We start from the raw sequence: 21,264 nt of genomic DNA, 5'->3' as shown, positions 1-21,264 counted from the left end.
GCCGCAGACAGATTATATAAATAGAGGAATGTAAATTGGACAGTACAAATTATCAACATTCCAGTTCCTCTGTGCTTGTTTAACTATTTGGTTTCTGGCTAATCAATATGCATAGAGGGCAAACCACAAGCAAAAGCAAGAGAACATCTCTATTACCAGGACCAAAATACCACTACATATTTACCAGTATGAGCAGAGAAAACAAATCTTCAAGCCGTTCCTCAGCTTTCCATCTCTCACAAATGTAAAGCAGGACGACAAAAAAGGAACATAACATTTCCCTAAAAAAAAGTTAATCACATCCCCCTTAAAAAATAGTTAAATTTCCGTTTCTTCCTCCACATTTCCTATACAAATTTGGAAAAGAAGACCTTCCTAGCAAATACAACTAACAACCTACAATGAGAAAAGAATGCAAGGACTGGTTGTCCGCGTTAAAATTTACCGTTCTCACCAATTATTTGCTTCCGCGGCTCTTGACTACCGATCTTTGAATAAGCAAGAAAGACTGGAACGCTTTGAATTTAAACAAATACATATATGTTGGAAAAGAGAGAAGCTGAAAAAACAAGGCAAATGTTGTCTTTTTTTTGCATTTTGTTCACCATAAATTTAAATGTACACTTTTTTTTCTCCCTGAGCTAAAATACAACAAAGGATCAATAGTATATCCTAACTCCAGTATCAGCTCCAATGCCTCCAATCATCCAAATTTAGACCTGATGGCAAATAAAATGTGGATATTTTGACAATTAGAAAGTAGAAAAGAAATTTATAGGATATTTTGACAATTACAAAACAGACATTAACACACACAAATGGCCAACATATAGTAAAACCTGGTTGATGGCAAATAAAAGTTGTGCTATTGTGCTTTGGAAATTAAAGAGGTGGTTTTAATTCGCAGCCATATTTTGCGATTTCATAGTCCAAACTGTCAAAATTGAACCATTCAACATGATCTCCATATTAAAATGCTCGGAAACCAAATTTTACATATTTTTGGAAACTTTTTACTATTTTTTTAGATGGGTAGAAAATCACTGTTTTTCAGAAGATTCTGGGCCCTAAAAAAACAGTGATTTTCTACCCATCTAAAAAAAAAAAGTAAAAAATTAATGTAAAATTTGATCTCCAAGCCAACCTTAATATGGAGATCGTGCTGAAAGGTTCAGATCGGCTGTTTGGATTTTGAAAATGAAGATTGGCACTGACTTGAGTGCAAAGACAGGATCCTATTCCTTGCAAACTCGTAATTTTGATTCTGCTACATGCTCAAATTTTAGCTTACAAACAATCATGCTACACAGAAGAAAAACTCAGAAAAAAAGAAAATATGCCCTTTTTTAGTTTAAAAGGAAAAACAAATGCAAAACAATATCTCTACAGATGACATGGCAATTGGGTTTCAAATTGTTAGTTTAAAATAGTAAGCTGACCCTGACAGCATCACAAAGTTAACACTGCTGCAAAATAAGAAAAAAAAGAGTGCATATAACAGAACGACTACTAGCATCTACAAAGAAACTCCTACAAACTTTATTTTGTGCAACAGAACCAAACTTTTAAAGATAATAGATTTTACACCCATTAACTTCGTGTGCGACAATCTTTGACAAGTCTCTCCAAATTTCAATGTTCTCAGCATTACTGAAGCAACTTAGAGAAAGAAGGCAGAGAGAACAAGGAGAGAAAACTTCCAACTTATAATGAAGAATATTGTCACTTCTTTACTCGTGGGAACTAAACAGGTGTTACAGGTCAAACTCTATTAAGGATTATTTAGTCAACAGAGAAAAGGCCGTCCCTCATTTGTCATAACACTTGGTTATGCTCCAACCAGTTACAGGGCTTTAATTGTAAAATATGTATATGCAAGATATTAACAAGAAAAAGGAAACAAAATGAACATGGAAATCTAATATGGAAATCTTTTGCCACAATTACCGAGGAAAGAAAGCAAGCACAGCCAGGTTATATAGAAAGCAGATACCTATATATCAACATTCAGGGGCATATTCTTGTATCTACAAAAAGGCCAAGAAAGGAAAATAAATAAATCAAAATGAAATAATATCCTATTTTGCTTGTCTACGCATTGTTTCTACGCATCTCCGCATTTGATTTGACACACTATCCACACCACCACTACCAAAAGAAAGAAACGAAGAAAATCATCAACAGATAGCTGGTTAAGAAACTAAATATACCTCCATGATGCCCTCATCCAAGTTAAAACCACCATAGACAGCATTCTCCAGGCCCTCATACTGTAATATCCTGAGCTTCCCTTCCTATCATATTTTTTTTAATTAGAAAAAATAATTCAATATCGTTATTTTTAATAAAACCCAACGACTTGATGCATACAGTAGAGGACAGTCTTAGAGTTTATGAACTTATAAACTTCAAACTCCCCTTTTGATCTGTTGCAGGTGTAGGAAACGAAGTTCTCTCTACACATACTAGTTCTCATTTTGAGCTTCTGTGGAATTAAACCTGAATAAACCAAAGGTAAAAGAAAATGTGATTTTAATCCTAGAAATAATAAGAAATGTACCTTGGTTCCATACGCAAGGCCCCCACCAGGTGAAGGATGGAAGCAGGCAACATTGACCTCATCTTCGGCACTTGGCAGCACTTTTACCAGCTCCATATCAGAAACTCTATAAACCTGAAACATATCATTCAAGAAAACAAATTGGTTGCAGTTGGAACTAATGCAAATATATTTTGCTGAGTCACATCCAAGCTAAAAATGAAATCCCAAATTTTGAAGTATTATCTAAGGCTCTTTCTTAATGTTCCTTTTTTTGAGGTGATTACAACCATTATTGGCAATATACTCCCCTGAATTCTTAAAATAATAAAACAGAAGCAGTTCTGATGATTGAGTTAGTTCATCTATCTTTTTGTTTTCCTCTTTTTAACTCGTAACAACTTTTGAAACTGCAATTTCTTTTTCTTTTTCTTTTTATTTTCCTTTAATGTCCTTCCTAAAACATAATTTCCACAGATCTGTGCAGCTTCCACAAAATTCAAATTCCGATAAAAAAAAATGTACACACCTCCAAGATAGTGTATATAGGGATGGTAGTCTCCCCATCCATGACTACACTTCTAAGAAGAGAATTATGGCGCCGACCATATGCCAACAATACATGCTCAGATGTAGGCGAAAACTTCAGAAAAAGAAAAAAAAAAAATACTTGTTAATGAAAGAGCCTACTAGCATCTATACAATTTCATCTGAGAACCGACATAAGAACTAGGGCCACTTACTTGGATGGAGGTCAAGCAATGTGCAGCTCTGATCGCTCTTGAAGCAAGCACCGTTCCAAACCTATAAATTAAATTTTTCTCAAAAACATTCTCAATTTTAAATTGCCCACAAGAATTTCTCACTTTAAAAATCACCCCCAGCCCAACCCAGGCCCTGTCAGAACAGTCAAACTATTACAGAGCCTTAACATTAGTAATTTAAAAACCATCATGTATAGATGCTATCTATACTATATGCTTGAACAGTCAAAACTATCTGCTTGGGCTTGGTAATATGATATATTATATAGATATCTTTAAGTAGTTCCTAAGTTCTACTTAAAATATTTACTCCATAGCAATACTCTGGTAATAATCAAAACGAGCCTCGGGTTTATCTTTTATAATACCCTAAAGAGTACATATGATTTAAAGAAAATAGGAAACAAAAAACATACCCGGGATTTTCAAGGGAATATATACGGAGCTCATAGATAATGCGATTGGAGGAAAGAGGGTGGCGGGTCGGTGACGAGCTGGACCCGTTACCGTCCATCTGGGTCTGTGACTGGAAACAGTTATCACCTTCCATCTGTGGCATCAGACATGCAACACACGCAACTAGATATCGGCCACAAGGAGAAAAGTGAGCCCCCATCTCACTGAATTCAAGAAACACTAGATAAGTCAATAAATATAACTAATTTTCAGCAAATGCTTGGGGAAACAGGTTTGTACTGGAATATACTGGCCACTTGGTACCAGCTCCCAGCCTGCTCTAAGGCACTGTTATTTTATGCTTACATTTATCTATCCCATTATGTGTTGATGAATTTTAGTGTCTCAACGTTCAAATTTACAGAACCCAACATATCTACAGAACAAACCTAAACCTGAAGACCACAGCAAATAAAAAGAGCATATGCTTCTACTGACTAAGACAATCTAGTGTATAAATATCAAGACTCTAGTCACTGCTGGGTATGCAACACAACTGTCAAGCTCTAAGACCCAACAAAAAAATATCACGCTATTCTCCTTAGTGACATCTCAAAACCTGTCCGGGATCAGAGCACGGCTTATTTTTTCTTGAAAAGGTTGTAAAATGCAACTTGCATGGAAATACAACTATATCAATTGAAACGATGGTCACAAAAGCTCCAAGTACCTGCAGAGAACAGCATGGGATATAGTGAGCTCATCCTTCTCTAGTGGGGCACAGGGTTCCTTTATGTTATGTCGCCATATCCTAAGCTTGACAGTACACGGCAACTCAGCAGTTCCCACGGCAAGCAAATGAGTTGGTATCTCAAAGGTGCCGGCATGCACCTCCACCTGCTCATTCGAAGACCCACCACCTTCCCCATGCCCGACCAGCCGTGATCTAGCATGACCCACATAGACTGGCTCGCTTGTGCTTTCATGGTTTTGCGTCTGACCTAGAAGCCAGCCTTGGCAGAAAGGCGGTAACTCCCAGCTAGGGAGGTCAGCCGCAAGGCTGAAGTGGTATGGGTAGTTTGCCCCCTCAGCATTTCTGAGGAGCATCGGGATGTCGGGCCCGGGCACTGTTATCTCCTCGGTCATGAGATCCATGGGAGCTGGACCCAATTGATTTTCATTGTCAGTATTAGAGTAACTAAAGGGGAATGGGATGCCTCTCTGCTCCGGTGTGCTGTTGCTTTGGGACGAGTTATGAGGGGCCCAATCACCAGGGAATAGACGAAGCTGACCATCATCCCGTAGTATGACAGGCCAGAAGACACAAGGGAATGAAGAAAGCCTTGACACAAGTTGACGTATCGAGTTTGAGCTAGCACCAGGACCAAGGTTATTTGGTTTTGAGCTCGAGTTCGCAATAAAAACAGCTGGAGGATAGTGCAGGTAACCTGTAGATTTCGCCTCCGTCAAAGGTGACTCTGATGAGTCTATGTTATTTACCTGTCAAATTAGGTTTTGTACAAAGCCACAGCTAGTTATTATTAGACCAAAGTGCCTAGGGGTGTTTGTTGGATATGTTATCTCAGTCCTGAACACTGAATATTTCTAGTCAATTTGTTTCACTTGTCGGTAAAGTTTGTTTTGTACACATAAATTACTCTTTGAGTGTTGGCTTCTTCCTGAACAGAATCTTTTGTTCAGTATTTGGCTTTTGGTTTAATTTCAAAGTTGAAAACCAATCAATCTAAAACCAAATTGTCAAATGGATTGAAATACTACTACATCTAATGAAATAGTTAAATTTTGTATTAACAGATTTTCTAAATATTACTTAAAAATCGTATACTCTTATTTGTAAAATGATAAAGGGCCAAAGTTAGAGTTTGGAAAGAAAAATCTAAAGTGCACCTCAGCAGTCAATAAATAAGGAGCGCCATGCGGATGAAAATGAACAGCTCTCAAGGATCGCCGGGTTTTCAATACAAGCACTGGGGATGCTTCCTCCTCTCTTTTATTGTAATTCCATATGTACAGCTGTGATTTTTAAAGGAAAAACTGATTTTCAGAAAGAAAAAAAAAAGGTTCCCAGGCAAACTGTAAAGTAATAGATGCCTCATTTCCACCATAGCACAAGTGACATATCATATATTGACCTTTCCAAAATTACCAGAAGTATACTAAACTATTATCCCAGCTGGGTAGAGAGAAATTTCAAAAGAACAGCAGGTCAATATGAAGAGAATAGGAAGTGAGAATGCAGCTGATAAATTTCAAGTATCTAAAGGTTACACATGACTTTGCCGATGTTTCCTCGCGTACATAGGATATTTCTCCATTGTAAAAACAAATGGTTGCCTATTTATATTGATGGTACACCAACTTCCACCCCCGCCACCAACCCACCAATGCAAGTAACAAGATTAAATAATAAAAAAAATAAGATGCATACACTGCCCTTGGATGGTAAAAAACATGGTGCATCAATCCATCATGAAACAATCTCAGTAATGCCCCCCCCAAAAATTAGATCACTGATCGATGCTTACCTTATGTCCAGTTGCTACAGCAAGAAACTCTCCTTGTGCATGAAATGCAAGGGAGGCAATAGGCCGGTCTGAAAAAACAAAAGTAAAACATTAACTTGAGCAACAATAATTTAATCAGAAATTTCTACATGAGACAACAAGGTATACTATTTACCCAAAATTACCCAAAACCAAAAATTATGATGGTTAAAAGGATAGATCCAAGTGCAAGCAATTTTTTGGTAAACCCAAATACTGCCAACACATTCAATATGCCATATAAAGAGCTTTACAAACACACAAACATTAGTAGCTCATGCCAGTGGTGATTTGAGTTGTTAAAGTCAACCAATATGGAGCGATTTGGAATTATTGGTTCTCACTCACTTGGGTATTATTAAAACAAATTCAGAAAATTTATTTGGCATAAATATTATTATTATCCAAATAAAATGATTAGGATGCAAATCTAAATCTGTTTATTATAATTTTCAAAAACTAATTCTATACACTTGGTGGCATTGGATCCCTTATTGTTAAGAAGAACAAGACATGTTATATTACAGAATGAGCGGGAAACGATGCAATCCGAGGTATGAGCATCCCAGAGACGAACTTCATGATCCAAGCTTCCACTAACAAGTATGTCGGAATGAATTGGATGGAACCGGACCTGAAACAAATTATTTCCTATTAAATTTAAACTAATTTCCGATGGAGTGAAAGTACTTTTTGGAAAATATTCCAGATATTTTAACTTTTCAGTAAATGACCTACCAATAAATCTTGTATTTTCAATCAAAACCAAACATTTTTTACATTTTTTTGCAAATATACTCAGCCATTAGATTGGCATTATGGAAATTTATTTATATAACGTGTTAGTGCTTGACACTGTTTAAGCTGAACCAAAATCAACCAAGAACTTAAGATTTTAGCTGTCAACTCTGCATGGACATCTAATTAAATGTATGAAGGGGCAAGGCACATTTTGTTGGTTGCTTTACCACATTTTAACATCTTTCTTCTCAAAATCTAGAATCAACTTCACTAACTATCAAACAAAATAACTTCCAAACTAGCACCTCGAAATATAATGCTATAAATATATCTAATAAGAAAAGGTTGCATGAGCCTAACTGACAACGCCCCACAAAATGTCAGCTTTAATTCAAGTCAATATAATGAATCTAGGTCAAAACAATCGTTTTTAACAATATGGTAAGTTCCGATTTGAAGAAAACTAGAAATTATCCATCGCCAACAGTAATTAAGTCTTAAATTACCATGATAGTTCTATTTTATTAATAATAAAATATAAATGAACGTACCACCCAGGGGGTTCGCCGGTGGCCACTCAATATCTTCAGGCACTTACCACTTTGGCAATCGATTACTTTCACAGTATGATCACCACTTCAAAAAAAAGAAAAGATAAGATAAGATAAACACTTACATGGGTACAATTGTATACTAACTTTCCTTCCCACATGCCCTTGCATCATCCAATGATGGCGACATTCTTAATAGAATATGAACTACAGCAATATATTTGCTCATACTTCAGAGCTGGGAATTCTATCATGAACACACACAACCCCTGACAAAAGCACCATTAATCTAGCTAAACTAAAGCAGAATTAAATTAAACTTACTGCGTTGAAGCAATGGTTTTGCCATCTGAGCTGAAAGCAGCTGCTATCGTAGACCTTGGTGCCGGTACAAATGGGCAGTACTGGGCCGACAAGTGGAGCAATGATTGTGATTCTACCCTGAAAAATGACCATAAAATTGTTATATAATCGAGAATGACCCTATCATGCCAGCCATCTTGCATTATCAAGGTGGTACCTACTAATAACAGGCTTAAATTGTTTAGTTCAGCTGCAAAATCAAACTGAAGGATGCTTTTGGGGCCAAAAATGAAGAGAACAAATTTATAGAAAAAGCACCTAAACTGGCAAAACTCACTCAGGTCCGATGTGGGATGGAACATGTATTGTCCATCCAAATCCGCATTGATGATTGATGTACATAATTATGCAGATAGGGATACAGGTAATATTTTGCAGATGGCAAAAGGAAGCATATACAAATTTGGATAATCTCTGGTCCTACAAGTATGGATTACAGACATGGATGGCCTCTAGCATCCTTTGTAAAACCACAAGTTACCGTGATGCCCATCATCAATTTTGCAATTCAAAAGTTTTCTAATTGAAGTATTGTACCTCTGAAGTTATATATATTTCTAATCTATTGGTACCAGTATCCTTGATATTAGTATCAATATCAGACAGTGAATTACTTCACTTTACTCTGAATCTGTATCCACCAATTATCCAATCTGTAGCCATATCAACATTAGTGGGAGTATTGGATTGAATTCTAACATCTGACTAATTTGCATGTCTAGATTTGTTGATGAAATAAAGATACAGATATGACTTTTGTATTATCCGCTCTGTTTTCACTGCTAGGAACATGCTATACACATACTGCTCTTCTTTGTTAGAACTGTTTTTTCTTCCCTATTGCTATACATCAGCTGCCAAAATTATGCCTTAGATAAATGAAGAAAAGACATAACAAAAATAATTTACCAAGAAAAAAGGGCAAGTTTCGCATCTACGGTCTCACAACTTGACACAGTGGCAAGGTCCGACTCGTGGTTTGAGCTTCTACCCCAGAGCCTCTTTGCTTGGTGCTTCGTTCGAGGTGAAATCTCCCTTTGGGCTAAAAGTAAAAACACATTCCTACAAAGGGAGAAATTTATAACATTGCCTTCAGAGACTACTTTAAAATGAAAAAGATCTTGTACAGTCAATATCTTCCCTCTCCCAGTTATGATCCTTTTATGGAGAGATAAATAGTTTATATCAACCCATGATTGAATTCTATTTTATCTATTACTGTTTAATTGTTTTCACGTGTTTACATCTTATTTGTCTATCTTAGGTCCTTTGCTATTTCGGTTTCCATATTTTTCAATTTTTATGATGTTTAAATTTGATCCCACAGATGACTCTAGTATGTATGTTGTTGCTATTGAATCTTAGTTTTTTATTTTAAATTTTCAAAAAATCATTGGTATATGAGAAGAGAGCAAGAAACCCAATGTAAAATTCCATATTTTTCAATTTTTATGATGTTTAAATTTGATCCCACAGATGACTCTAGTATGTATGTTGTTGCTATTGAATCTTAGCTTTTTATTTTAAATTTTCAAAAAATCATTGGTATATGAGAAGAGAGCAAGAAACCCAATGTAAAATAAACTACGCTATTCAGACTACCATGATATGTCGGTTGTACTAATGCGATCTGCTCTGAAGCACAGACATCTTTCATGAGAAGATTTGCATGTCCCCAATTCATTTCTAAACATTTGTTTTGAAGTCCATATATATAAATTGCTTTACTAATATGAAAACTTATCTAAAATGAGGTAAATGAAATGTTTGCCCATTGAACCAAAAATGATAAGGTAAATACACTTAGCCTTAGTTTTTATTCATGCAACCAATGCATCTTGTAAAGACATGCTAATCAAGAAATATATCAATAGAGCTTATTTAATAGCCTGGCAACCAATTACTCTTAGGCGTTAGGTTAGCTTGACTAACTAGAAAGAAGGACAGAAGATATAAAATTCAGAGTGATGGATGACCTATTCTTCGATCTTTGACGAGATGAGCATTGTCGAAAAACAGGAGCACTAGAAAGAGAACCTGAAGCAGAAGAAGCAGCAAATTTTGAATCCTCTGACCAGTGCTGACTCATTTCACAACTCTAACATGCTTACCCTAAAATATTGTGACAAAAAAAAAATCATAAAATTGCTAATAATATCTGTAAATCTGCAACACTCAAGCTTGATAAATAGAATGAAATTTTGACAAATTGAAGTCCTTTCTAGAAACAAAACATCAAGTCCTAATAAACCAATAAGTGATCATGTACATATCTTACCGAATCTAGAAACGCTTGATTTGCTCTCTGTACCAGAGACGGAACGAGGGAGAGGCCAGTGAGGGTCCAAGCTTCACCTATTCTAGTGGCGGCGTCTTGGTATTAGGCTTTCAACGCTTGAATCGGAAGAGACTCGCCGTTAGAATTACGCCGATTCTTCCTTGTAATTTGTTGGTGACTGGCTGATTCTTCAGATTTGCAAAGGCAGAGGTGGATCTGATTGATTGAATATCGGAAGGAAGAAATATTTGGGGATAGCGTGAAAAATTGTTTCGTTAATTGGGGAGAAAGAAGATGGCTCCGCCAGGCTGCTGCTGCTGCTGGAGAAAAGGTATTTTCTTGGGTCGTCTATTGAGAGTTCTGTTTGGTTTTGGTTTGGCCCGTTATTACTTTTTTTTTTCTTTTAATTTGGACTGTGAAATTAGGTATTCACTTTTCTTTCTAAAAAGGTAATTTTAGAAGTTATTTTTAATATTTTTATTTTTTTTACTGTTTGACTTTATACTAAATTAATTCAAAATTTTATAAATTTAATATGTGAATGTATTGTTTGTGGAGTAAATCTCAACAATTTAAATTTATTATTTGAAATCGATCTGAATACATCTTTGTAAAAAAATAATTTTATAAGTTAATTTTAATATTTTTACTTTTTTAAACTGTTTGACTTTATAGTAAACTAATTCGAAAATTTATAAATTTAATATATAGATACATTATCTGTGGAGTAAATTTCAGTAATTTAAATTTATTGTTTGAAGTTGATATGATAGATACATCATTATTCTACTCATAATGTAAAGATATGAATTCATTTTTAGTGAAATAAAAGGTTTACAAAATATAATTTCAAGTTTAAATTTCAAAGGGTACACATGTATGTATTGCATTTTTGTTCTCTTCCATGCAATGTTAATACAAACAACAGTAAAATCTTTAGTCCCAAACAAGTTCGAATAAGTTAAAAATGAAACTTACGGTCGCAAAACCAAGATAGATAGTAATAAAACTAATAATAGTAATAGTAATTGATAATCGGTACCAATAACAGTCGTGTAATTTAATACATCTGTGCTTGTTATTTCTTTTCTTCTATTTTATGTTTTCAATTATTTGTGAATTTTAGAAATTATACATGGATTAATTGAGAAACTATATCAAGTCATACAGAATAAAAAAAAAAAAAAAACTTAATTATATTCAATTATCATAAATTGTGTTTAATATGGCACGGACAGATTCAAATAATAATTAATATAGAAAAGCTTCTGTTTTTTATTTATTTTGTCAATAATGAGGTAACCTAATTAGTACATATGTTTTAATGAACATTGAAAAGTGCATCTATCTTCTAAGCCTTTAGTATTTTTACTTTTTTCCCCTATTCTGTCGATTTAATTTATGCAATATCATTTCCAATCTTAAAAAAATATGCTCTGAAATATTTTATTATGATTTACTTCAGTAAAAACTAAAAACATGTCGATGCGCTCCATGTATGTACAGGGACGGATCCAATTCTCTGAATTTTGAATATTTACAAAGATCTATAGGTTCGGATTAACTTTGTTTCTCTTTTCCTTTGAATTTTATTTGCCCTCATATGAAATTATGATATTTAATTAGAGTTAAAATTAGAATAACTTTTTTTTTAATTATGATTAGTAATTAGAATTAGAAGTTAGAGTATTTAAAATTATAGATTAGGGCATTGTTTTTTATCTAGTACATAATTAGGTAATGGTTTTAAACGTGAATAGCTATTTAAATCTGATTTGTTAATTTATCGTCTCTCTTGATGAAAATCATGAATCCGTCCCCATATAAATATATATATACGGGCACATATAAACATACACGCGCTCATATATTGCGTGTAACAGTGCGCTAAGCTAAGCTATACATGGGAGCATTATTACAAAAGAGAGCGTCGATCTGTGCACATTCAATCATGCAGACCGAATTTAATCTGTATAAATTAACGCATAAAATAAAGATGAATTTTAAACTAGAGGAGGTATAAATTACTCAAGGAATATAAAAGAAAAATCCTAGGACTAATTGTGTTTACTACAATAATAGTATTTTTATCGACTTCTACTGAAAAGTATATTCAAAAGTTAGTCGGAGGCGACTAACTCACTCCTATAATTTTTAATTTTTAATTATGTATGTTGAAATTTAACTGAATTTTGTTTTTTATATTTTTTTACATAATCTAGTTTTATTTGTAAAATATCAAATGTCTACTTATATTTAGAGCTATGTTTTGTGAATGTGAGTAATTGAATTCAAATATTTACATATTTTTTCTATTGAATCCTCTATCGAACGAGGTAGTCTTATATCGTAACAGATACAACCCCCGCTGTGATGAGATACCGTACTTAGATAAGTCAGTCTCGTGCCATTGTCAAAACGTTATTGGAAAGAATAATTGTTTTTAAAATTCAAGAAACAATTTTTTTTTTCATTTTGGACTTAATCTAAATGGAAGAAATCATTTACCAGGATTTTAAATAGTTAGTTATGACTTTTTTGAACCTTAAAAGCTACATACTACAGTGCTATCAGCTGTTTTCAATACCATAACTATAGTTGTTTTATTAGTCTTTCCACAGTAACATGATAACCACTGTTTAAATATTTCCTGACAATAAATCCTCTTGATACTTCTAACAATCAGAAAAATAGAAATAAACTTAAAAATTTAACATTATACGTATAATTTGTACAATGAATGTATTATTACCTATAATGTTAACAAGACTTATTTCATGTTTTAGTTTTACCATTCACCGAGTAATTTAAATATTTTTTTTTCTAAAATTCTGAAATGCAATATTACTGTTGTATTACCAACTACACTGAAGTCTGGAAATATTTGAGAATTTAATTAGCATGTTACGTATATGTCGAACACATATAACATAGTATTAATTATCTATATTATTACATTTGATTCGTCAAAGTGATATTTTTGACAAATAATTTAATTTATAATTTGAAAACAATCTCTAATTTTAAAAAATATTTTTTGAATATTTTAAATTTTTGATCGATTTAACTAAATAAATTCACAGTACCGTCCATACTTAAAAAATAAAAAAAAACTAATAAATAATAACATGCATGTTATCTTTCAATATCAGGGCAGAGAATATCGGGACGGAAATTTGTCACAAAAGATCAAGGTTCTAAATAGCGTTTATCGTGTCATAGCGGGGAGCCTCCAAAAAAAGCTACAGCGAATAGCGACGCTATAGCGAAAGCTATTCCAAATAGCGTTTTTTATTTTTATAAAAATTATATTATATATTTGTACTAAATATCAACATTATTTAGTCTCATAGAACAATAAATAATATCAAATTGATTAAAAAATTATAATATTCATATTGAACCAATACAAAGTCCAAATTGCGACTCAAAATATCTATAGTAATACTAATATCATAAACTATCGATCTTTTTCTATTTAAAATATCTTCAACATCATAACATAATTTATCTTTTTTCTATTTAAATTTCAAAATAACCTAGAAATTGAAAAGAAAAAAAAATCATACTTCTAGTAAAATAAACAGATGATCCTTGAAGAAATTCTTGTTAGTCCCTAAAATTTTCATAATTTAGCAATTATTTATTTGATTTATCATCAGTTAAAAAAAAACCAAGAGCAAAATGAAAAAATTATTATAGCGGACTTGAATTTGATATAATGTAATATTCATCAAAATTAAACAATATCTTCACCATTTATTTATTTTAAAGCTCATATAAATAAAATAAAAAAACAACAAATGTTGCATAGCGCGCGCTATTTGCGCTACACGCTATACGCTATAGCGGACCGCTATTACCGCTATAGCGTCTGTAGCGCAAATAGCGTGTTTTAATGCCATAGCATAGCGTTTGGTCTCCAAAAACGCTATATCGCGCTATTTAGAACACTGCAAAAGATCGAGACAGACAAAAAGAATAGACTAAATAATTTATTGATTATTATATTTTGTATAATCTTAAATTTAATTCATCTGATTTTTTAATTAATTGAGTAAATACGTTAATTATTAGATTTTTAGATGGAATATGTAATTATAGAAATTTAGATGGTAAATACGATAATTCCACGAATTCACCGAGTTATTATCGGACAACTTTGTCGCGGAATGGAAGTTTGCAAAATGCAATTTAGTTCCTTGCTTGCTTATATTGTTATTATTTTTTTGAGGTCCACAACCACAGTCCACTGATCTGCCAAATAAGGGGAAAGCTCCTCTACTACGTTCTTCCCAAAGCCCACCAGCAACAGCAAGCGAAGCCCGCACAGTAAAATATCACGCAAAAACGACACGCCAATCCGAATCACGAGGTGTACAGACCAGTGCATCGCACGGTCTGAGACACGCCGATTTCTCTGCTCGCGCTAGTCTAGTCCCCTTTAAAACCCCAAAGACCAAAGTTCTCTCTCACTCAGGCAGAGCGAGGGAGAGAAAGAGACTAGAGACGAGAAAAACGACTCACAAAAGGTTAAAAAAGAAAAAGAGAAGGGACTAGAAAGAGAAGGGGAAAAGGCATAAAGCACTTTTCATCGAAGGATCCGAGGCGCTCGCTCGGCTCCTTTCTCTTTACCATTGATTCGATTTCCCGAGGTTAATTTTTTCATCAACCTTTTGATTTTATATTTCTTTGTTAGGGTTTATCGGGGGAGAACAGTAGAATATCTCCTGGTTTGTTTCTTTGTTAGGGTTAGGGTTTCTGACTATTCATTTGCGTCGATGCTTTTGTAGGGAGCAAAATGGCGGCTACATTGTTCTCCAGTGAAGACGTTGCTCAGGTAATTTCCTCTTTCTATATTTATCACTTGATTTTTTTTTTACTTTTTATGCATGTGTTGGTTTTTTCATGCATTACCTGAAAAAATTGCATGGATTGTAGGTTGGGAACTTCTTCGTAACACAATATTACAACAATCTATATAAGCACCCAGAGGAGATGTACATGTTCTACAAGGATTTGAGCTCCATCACTCGGATAGATGGAAACAATGTTGAAAGTGCCACGGGCATGATGGTATTTCCCTTCTCTTCATTTGTTCTATCTTTTTAATTTAATAATGCTTTTGTTATTTGATCACTGGGCTGAACTGCACTTCAGTTAAAATCCACAGTTAACTGGTTTTGATGGGATATAAAATGACATTTGAATTAGAAAAAAAAATGATGTGCAACTGATCTATAATAGCAACAGTACAATGTACTAACTTATCTTTTATTTTTGAAAGTGTCTTGGTCTAATTTGAAAACATTGTCAATATTTTGTACTTATCTTATTAGCAAATAAGCCCTCATCTTCTGTCAAGTATTGACAACTTTGCCTCTAACAAAAGTAAGCTTTGTTTTTTTCCCGAGCAAAAAAACAATTAAGATGAATTATATCAAATGCACATGCTTGGTTCAAGTTTATGCGAACTTATTATGAACAGATTGGTTGGGTACACATTTGAATAATTTTGTCATTTTCACCTAACTTGGGCCTAAATTCTAATCGTACGATTTTAAATAATAAGTAAACCAGCACAATTATTATTGCTAATTGTGAATTTGTGCAATGGTAATGTACTTTTTTTTTTTTAAATTTAGTGAACCATTAGTACAGCTCGAAAAAAACTCTTTAGAATACTGAGGTTAGATCCCAATTAAACAGTTGAATTGATATCAAAATTTGGATCTCACAAATTCGGCTTTCGAGTTCCTTCTTATTATAGCGGTGTTTTTAACATTCACTTACTGCATGAAAAGCTAGTTTTTTGTCAGAAACCAACACAAGACTTATGCTTACATATCCAAAACGCTAAGTAACATTACAATGTTGGAAAGCTCCCTTTCTTTTGTATTAATCTTATTAGCTAGATACCCTGTTTCATCATATTATTGTCAGAAGTCTGATGGGATAAGTTTTCATTGTTGAGCTTCATTAATGAATCCTGGTATATGTTACACATTTTTGAACTTGTGCCAACATTTATTTTATAACCTGCATATGATTAGAAGGAAGAGCAGGATGCTCTCTTCACCAATAATCAGTTAAATTCTGGTCTTGTGGCTGAGTATACTTTGCTCGGTGAGCTGATTCCAGGATATGATATGGCCCAGTGCATACTTCATAGGAAAAAAACCTGCTCAAACATGCCAATATTTTGTACAAAATTGAAAACAAGGACACCCAGTATTTTTGCAAAGGAACACCCAAAACTAGTCATATATACATAATATTTTGGGTGCTAACCTATCAGACTGACTCAACCTGACCTGTTTTATTTGTCTATCAACAATTGGATCCCTACTCACTGTTTGGTCAGCGCATTACTTTTTTTTTTTTTTCAATAAAAGTACTTGAATCACTCGCCCTATCCTGACTTCACAAGCTGAGTTACGACTTAACAAGAACTGTTTGCCCTCTTTTGTATTAAATCCTGAACAAAACAAATCAAAGACATAGCACTGCATGGGCACACATAAAAGAGTAGGGTTAAATTACCCTGTTATTTTCGTGTCCTTATCATGCCCCTCATCCATATCTTTGAAAGTTTAAACAGTTGATCCGAACCGTTCAACATGATCTCCATATTAAAATGTGCTTGGAGACCAAATTTTATATTTTTTAGAAACTTGTTACTATTTTTTTTAGATAGGTACAAAAGTACTGTTTTTGGATGGTCCAGAATCTAGTGATTTTATACCTATCCAAAAAAATAGTAAAAGATCTCCAAAACATATAAATTTGGTCTCCAAGCACATTTTAATATGGAGATCATGTTGAACGGTTCGGATCAACTGTTTGGAATTTGAAAACGGAGATGTGATATGCAGGGCATGAAACCAATGGGGCTTTTAACCCTACTCCACATAAAATTATCCCTTAATATCAATTGACTAATTGAAGCAATTATTCCTGCCCTCCTTTGCAGGAGATCCACACGCTGATATCAGCAGTAAAGTTCAGCTCAATAGAGATAAAGACTGCGAACTTCCTGAGGTCATACGGGGATGGGCTGATGGCGGTGGTGTCGGGTCTGGTCCAGAGGGGGCAGTATGAAAAGAGGAGGAAGTTCATCCAGGCATTCTTCCTTGCCCCTCAGGACTCTGGCTATTACATCCTTAATGACTTATTCCACTACGTTGATGAGGAGTACTTCTGCAACCCAGATGTGCTTGCACAGAGCAGTTATGAGAACCTCACAAAATCACAGCCTGCTTCAGAGGCAGGTACAATTTGGTTTTCTTTTTTCCTTTTCCAGAGAAGTAAGAGAGCTGACCTCCAATGGCGCTTCCCAGAGTAAGGCCGGGATGTTTAGCTTACTGTCTTAATTTTTTTTTCTTGAGATGCATGAACTAGGGCGGTCATGTTTCTTCCCTGAGGATCCTAGTACTTTCTGGTTGGTCTTTGATGCGTGGGATCTGAAATTACCAGCTTTTCACTTATTTTTTTTAAAGCTAATTGGGGCTTGATTTCTGTTTATTTGGACCATCAAGGATCAATCAAGTCTTATAGGCCTGACTGCCTAATTACAAACACAAGTTGTCCCTATTAATTGGCTTGCTTTCATCTTAATTGTAACTGTTTTCTTAATAGTGATAAATTTCTGTCATGCCCGAGTGCTACTAATAGTCTGCAAAGTGTAATTTGTATTTTCACTGGTCACATGACAGTGCTTATACTTAGAACTTCTTATTTAATTATCTTTTTGCAGTTGAGGGTTATGCACATGATGGACAAATCAACCTAGATGAGTTTTTGGTCCCTGCTTACACGCATGGCAACGGCAACCACTCCAGTTATAAATACTCAGATCAAGCTCAGCACATGGCTTCCCAAACAAACTGCTTGATTGAAGAAACCATCTCCTCCTTTTCAAATGCCACAATATCTGCCGCAGTTGATTCCTCTGGGATTGCCGCTCCTGTAGACGAGCCCATGGAAGAACCAACGCGACATACCTATGCTTCCATTGTACTATCATTTTTCTTGTCCTCTAGCTCCTTTTCTATTTGTTTCTGGGAATATTGGTTGTTCTGGTACTGAGTTAAAACCAATATTGAAGCAAATTGCAAAACCAGTACTGAAGTGGGATGTAAAAGTTGACCCAAAAGGATGTCACTTTTTATCATCATGGTATTCCTGATGTCTGTAATGGCAAATCTGACAGGAATCCTTGGTGCATTATTCATTTTTGGGTTTTGTTGTTAGTTGGTTGTGTGAAGCATGTACTTAAGCTTATCAAGTTGGTTTATGAGCGCAACTCCAAAATCTATTTGATCGGTTTTGAACGATGAATCAAAACCGTTGAAACCGATCTGCTTCACAAGTGATGCATTTACAAGTGATCATCTTTAGACTCCTTGACTATACACTTAACATATAAACACATCACTTGTGAAGTAAATGGGTTTCAACCGTTTGGATTTGTCGTTGAAGCCAATCCAATAGTTTGTTTGTTAAGCTCACCATCAATCATGGTAAGCTTAAGTGTGTACAAGCGTTACTTTTGGTAGGTTATATATAAATCCATTTTGGTTGCCATAAGTACTGATGATTCTTGCAGGAATTGTGTTCTATACAGTTTTAGTTCAGTAGTTAATGGCAAATTTGGCAATAGATCCTGGCTAAGTTTTTTAGAAATAGAAAAACTGCTGCTGTAGACCAAAAAAAAAAGTATCAGCAGAGTACGAAATGTGAGCTAATTGCAGGTATACCAAGAGAGAGACAAGTATGTTAGCCTACCACAACTTGTTTGGGACTAAAGACATGGTTGTTGGTTGTTTTGGTTATATGTAACTCTGCTTCTAATTATTTCCGGTAGCTAAAAGTTGGAGTTTCGGAAGGTGAACAATCGGTGACCTACCAGCCTCCAGTTCATAGACCCCCTTCAGCAAATTTAGAGGCTCAACAGCAAGATTGGTCTTATCCATCAAACGGGACAGCTCCAGTAGCCAATGCTGCCGAAGACTATGAAGGTTCCAATTTCCTCTCTTTAATATTAATTACCATAAAAATAATATACAAGGTAGAGTTAGCTTTTTGTATTTATTCCTGCATTATGCCAATTTGATCTGAGATATTTTGTGTGTTGCGGGGGGGGGGGGGGGCAATTGTTGGAAATATTGGACAGAATTTCTAGGCTAACAAATAAATTTATTGGTTATATTAGAGGGAGAAAGAACACCAAAGCCCTCTTATGTCGAAAATTCAAATTGCAATGTTTATAAACACACAAACCATAACATTTTGCCTTTTTCGTGTTAGAGGTTCCAAGTGGAGGGATAAGTGCCACCTTTTATCACCGCACTCAAATGGGATAAAGAGTAATCCATCTATTCCTCCATCTTATCCCCCACTACCAAATATGGCATTTTTGTCATTTATTGACCAAGCAGCAGTCTGATGTTATGATTATATGCACCGTAGTCAAGTGCAATTTAGGAGATCTATTGCTAGTTCAGGCATGCTGCCAAGACTGTTACTGGTCTTATAATAGGTCACATCTCAATTGAACACTGTTGACATTGTATCCAACTCTCTTGTGTTTTTTGCCAATGTAGTTGACAGCAAGTCGGTTTATGTGAAAAATGTCTCGCGCTATTTCACTGAGGCTGACTTGGAGATTGAGTTCAACAAATACGGGAGGTTGGTGCCAGATGGTGTTGCTATTAGAAGCCACAAGGTATTTTGTATGGATATAATGATTCTTTTCCATTTCCTTATTTTTATTTGGATCAACTTGTTCTTCTGTAAATTGTCTAGTGTAGTTGGCAAATTGTGGTCCATATTCTGTAGAGAAGCTTAGCAAGCATCACAGATACCTGAGTTGCTCTCTCTCTAAATGAATGAGAAAACCAGTGTGATTTATCAGTGTTTTGTATTTTGCACATCTTTGTAAAATTGTGACAGAGAAGATGGGTGGAAGGCATCCATGGAGTTGGGGAAAGTTGGTTTCTAAGTGCTCATAGGAGCTTTTACATTTATTTTGGGAATATTGTTTTTTTATATGACAAGAAACATACTACTATGCAGGAGACTGGTCGATACTATGCATTTGTTGAATATGAAGACTCTGAAGGTGTGGAGAATGCTCTGAAGGTAAATATTAGCCTACCCAAATGTACTTGTACATGCACACAGACCAAATTGAAAAAGAGAGGTGCACTTATCGTGCTCAAAGAAGGAAACGTTATACCTTCTATTAAATAATGATTGTGTGTTTCCTTTTTCTTTTTTTCCTATTTGTAGGCTTCCCCTGTAGTGATTGGTGGATGGGAAATGCATGTGGAAGAGCGGAGGCCTGGCACAGGAGCTGCCTCTCGAGGAAGTATGCTCCTTTCCTTATTCTTAATTTATTTATTTATATTGGAACCAAAAAGAACATAAGCATATTTTTGTGGTTTTAGCTGGAAGGACCAGTACAAATTTCAGCTGACTTTTACCTGTGAATTAACTGGTTTGACTTACCAATATTTCCTGATAAAGGAAGGTAAACAACAAAGAAAAATAATAAAATTATTAGCGTGGTGCTGGTAACTATTAATTATTCTTCTGTTAGACTGTTACTGTGTATTATGTATAAGAGATTTCCCAATCACCTCCTCTGCTTGAAAAATTGAGGTGTTTTTCTATCCATTTTGCTTTGCTAGGAGGAAGGGGAAGAGGAGGACGATTTGGTGGCCGAGGAAGGGGCAGGTCTGATGGCTACCGGTCACGGGCTAACGGGTTTGATCAGGACCATCATTTGAACCCGGAATGGGGTACTTTGAAAAACCAATCACCAAGGGATGGACGACACCAATCTTTCTAACTGTGCCTACATTACTTCCAGGAATTAGGCTTTCCTCTGGGCAAATCATCAAATCTTGGCTCTTCTGGTGTTACTACCTTTACTTTTGTTACTGTAAAAGGGCGTTCTTGTTTTGGTTGCTAATGGTTTAGATATAGTAATTAATCATTTTGGCTGCTAATGGTTTAGAAATAGTAATCGAATGGCATCGTGGAAAATTTCTTGGTTTCTTAA

General features: G+C 34.8%; 2 protein-coding genes across 6 annotated transcripts; one reads left to right on the top strand and one right to left on the bottom strand.

Annotated features, from left to right (window-relative positions):
* Positions 1 to 517: 517 nt before the first annotated feature.
* LOC144543863 (uncharacterized) lies at positions 518 to 10,564 on the bottom strand. 3 transcript variants are annotated; one of them, XR_013508102.1, is made up of 16 exons: positions 10,197 to 10,563; positions 9,895 to 10,030; positions 8,828 to 8,980; positions 7,880 to 7,996; positions 7,556 to 7,640; positions 6,789 to 6,897; positions 6,246 to 6,313; positions 5,608 to 5,733; positions 4,430 to 5,199; positions 3,720 to 3,923; positions 3,283 to 3,343; positions 3,069 to 3,182; positions 2,561 to 2,674; positions 2,211 to 2,294; positions 1,948 to 2,027; positions 518 to 719 (listed from the first exon to the last, which is right to left on the bottom strand). XR_013508102.1 is itself a non-coding variant. In XM_078292311.1 (16 exons), the coding sequence occupies exons 2-15, from the start codon at positions 10,005 to 10,007 to the stop codon at positions 2,001 to 2,003; spliced, it is 2,145 nt and encodes a 714-aa protein (XP_078148437.1). In that variant the 5' UTR covers positions 10,008 to 10,030; positions 10,197 to 10,564; the 3' UTR covers positions 518 to 719; positions 1,994 to 2,000. The 3 variants fall into 3 exon arrangements, 2 of the variants coding, with proteins under 2 accessions (XP_078148437.1, XP_078148439.1); XM_078292311.1 differs by having other exon boundaries at positions 1,994 to 2,027; positions 10,197 to 10,564; XM_078292313.1 differs by lacking the exon at positions 1,948 to 2,027.
* Positions 10,565 to 14,674: 4,110 nt separating this feature from the next.
* LOC144576189 (nuclear transport factor 2-like) lies at positions 14,675 to 21,264 on the top strand. 3 transcript variants are annotated; one of them, XM_078326474.1, is made up of 10 exons: positions 14,675 to 14,851; positions 14,990 to 15,036; positions 15,138 to 15,272; positions 17,170 to 17,467; positions 17,953 to 18,212; positions 19,063 to 19,216; positions 19,802 to 19,923; positions 20,274 to 20,339; positions 20,490 to 20,568; positions 20,894 to 21,264. In XM_078326474.1, exons 2-10 carry the CDS (start codon positions 14,998 to 15,000, stop codon positions 21,049 to 21,051), a joined length of 1,311 nt encoding a protein of 436 aa, XP_078182600.1. In that variant the 5' UTR covers positions 14,675 to 14,851; positions 14,990 to 14,997; the 3' UTR covers positions 21,052 to 21,264. The 3 variants fall into 3 exon arrangements, with proteins under 3 accessions (XP_078182600.1, XP_078182598.1, XP_078182599.1); XM_078326472.1 differs by having other exon boundaries at positions 20,891 to 21,264; XM_078326473.1 differs by having other exon boundaries at positions 14,947 to 15,036; positions 20,891 to 21,264.

The sequence above is a fragment of the Carex rostrata genome, chromosome 25 (genome assembly GCF_964058835.1).
Source record: "Carex rostrata chromosome 25, lpCarRost1.2, whole genome shotgun sequence".
Lineage (NCBI taxonomy): Eukaryota > Viridiplantae > Streptophyta > Magnoliopsida > Poales > Cyperaceae > Carex > Carex rostrata.
This window is presented reverse-complemented; position numbering and strand designations above follow the sequence as displayed.

What these genes read in the sequence shown, in the direction of transcription:
- LOC144576189 (XM_078326472.1), top strand. Translation starts at nt 14,998, where the DNA reads ATGGCGGCTACATTGTTCTCCAGTGAAGACGTTGCTCAG. An exon ending in GTGTGGAGAATGCTCTGAAG is followed by an intron (nt 20,340 to 20,489) that starts GTAAATATTAGC and finishes TCCTATTTGTAG; the next exon opens with GCTTCCCCTGTAGTGATTGG. An exon ending in AGGAGCTGCCTCTCGAGGAA is followed by an intron (nt 20,569 to 20,890) that starts GTATGCTCCTTT and finishes TTGCTTTGCTAG; the next exon opens with GAGGAAGGGGAAGAGGAGGA.
- LOC144543863 (XM_078292311.1), bottom strand. Translation starts at nt 10,007, where the DNA reads ATGAGTCAGCACTGGTCAGAGGATTCAAAATTTGCTGCTTCTTCTGCT. An exon ending in ACCGGCGAACCCCCTGGGTG is followed by an intron (nt 6,898 to 7,555) that starts GTACGTTCATTT and finishes AATTTGTTTCAG; the next exon opens with GTCCGGTTCCATCCAATTCA. An exon ending in CTATATACACTATCTTGGAG is followed by an intron (nt 2,675 to 3,068) that starts GTGTGTACATTT and finishes GATATGTTTCAG; the next exon opens with GTTTATAGAGTTTCTGATAT.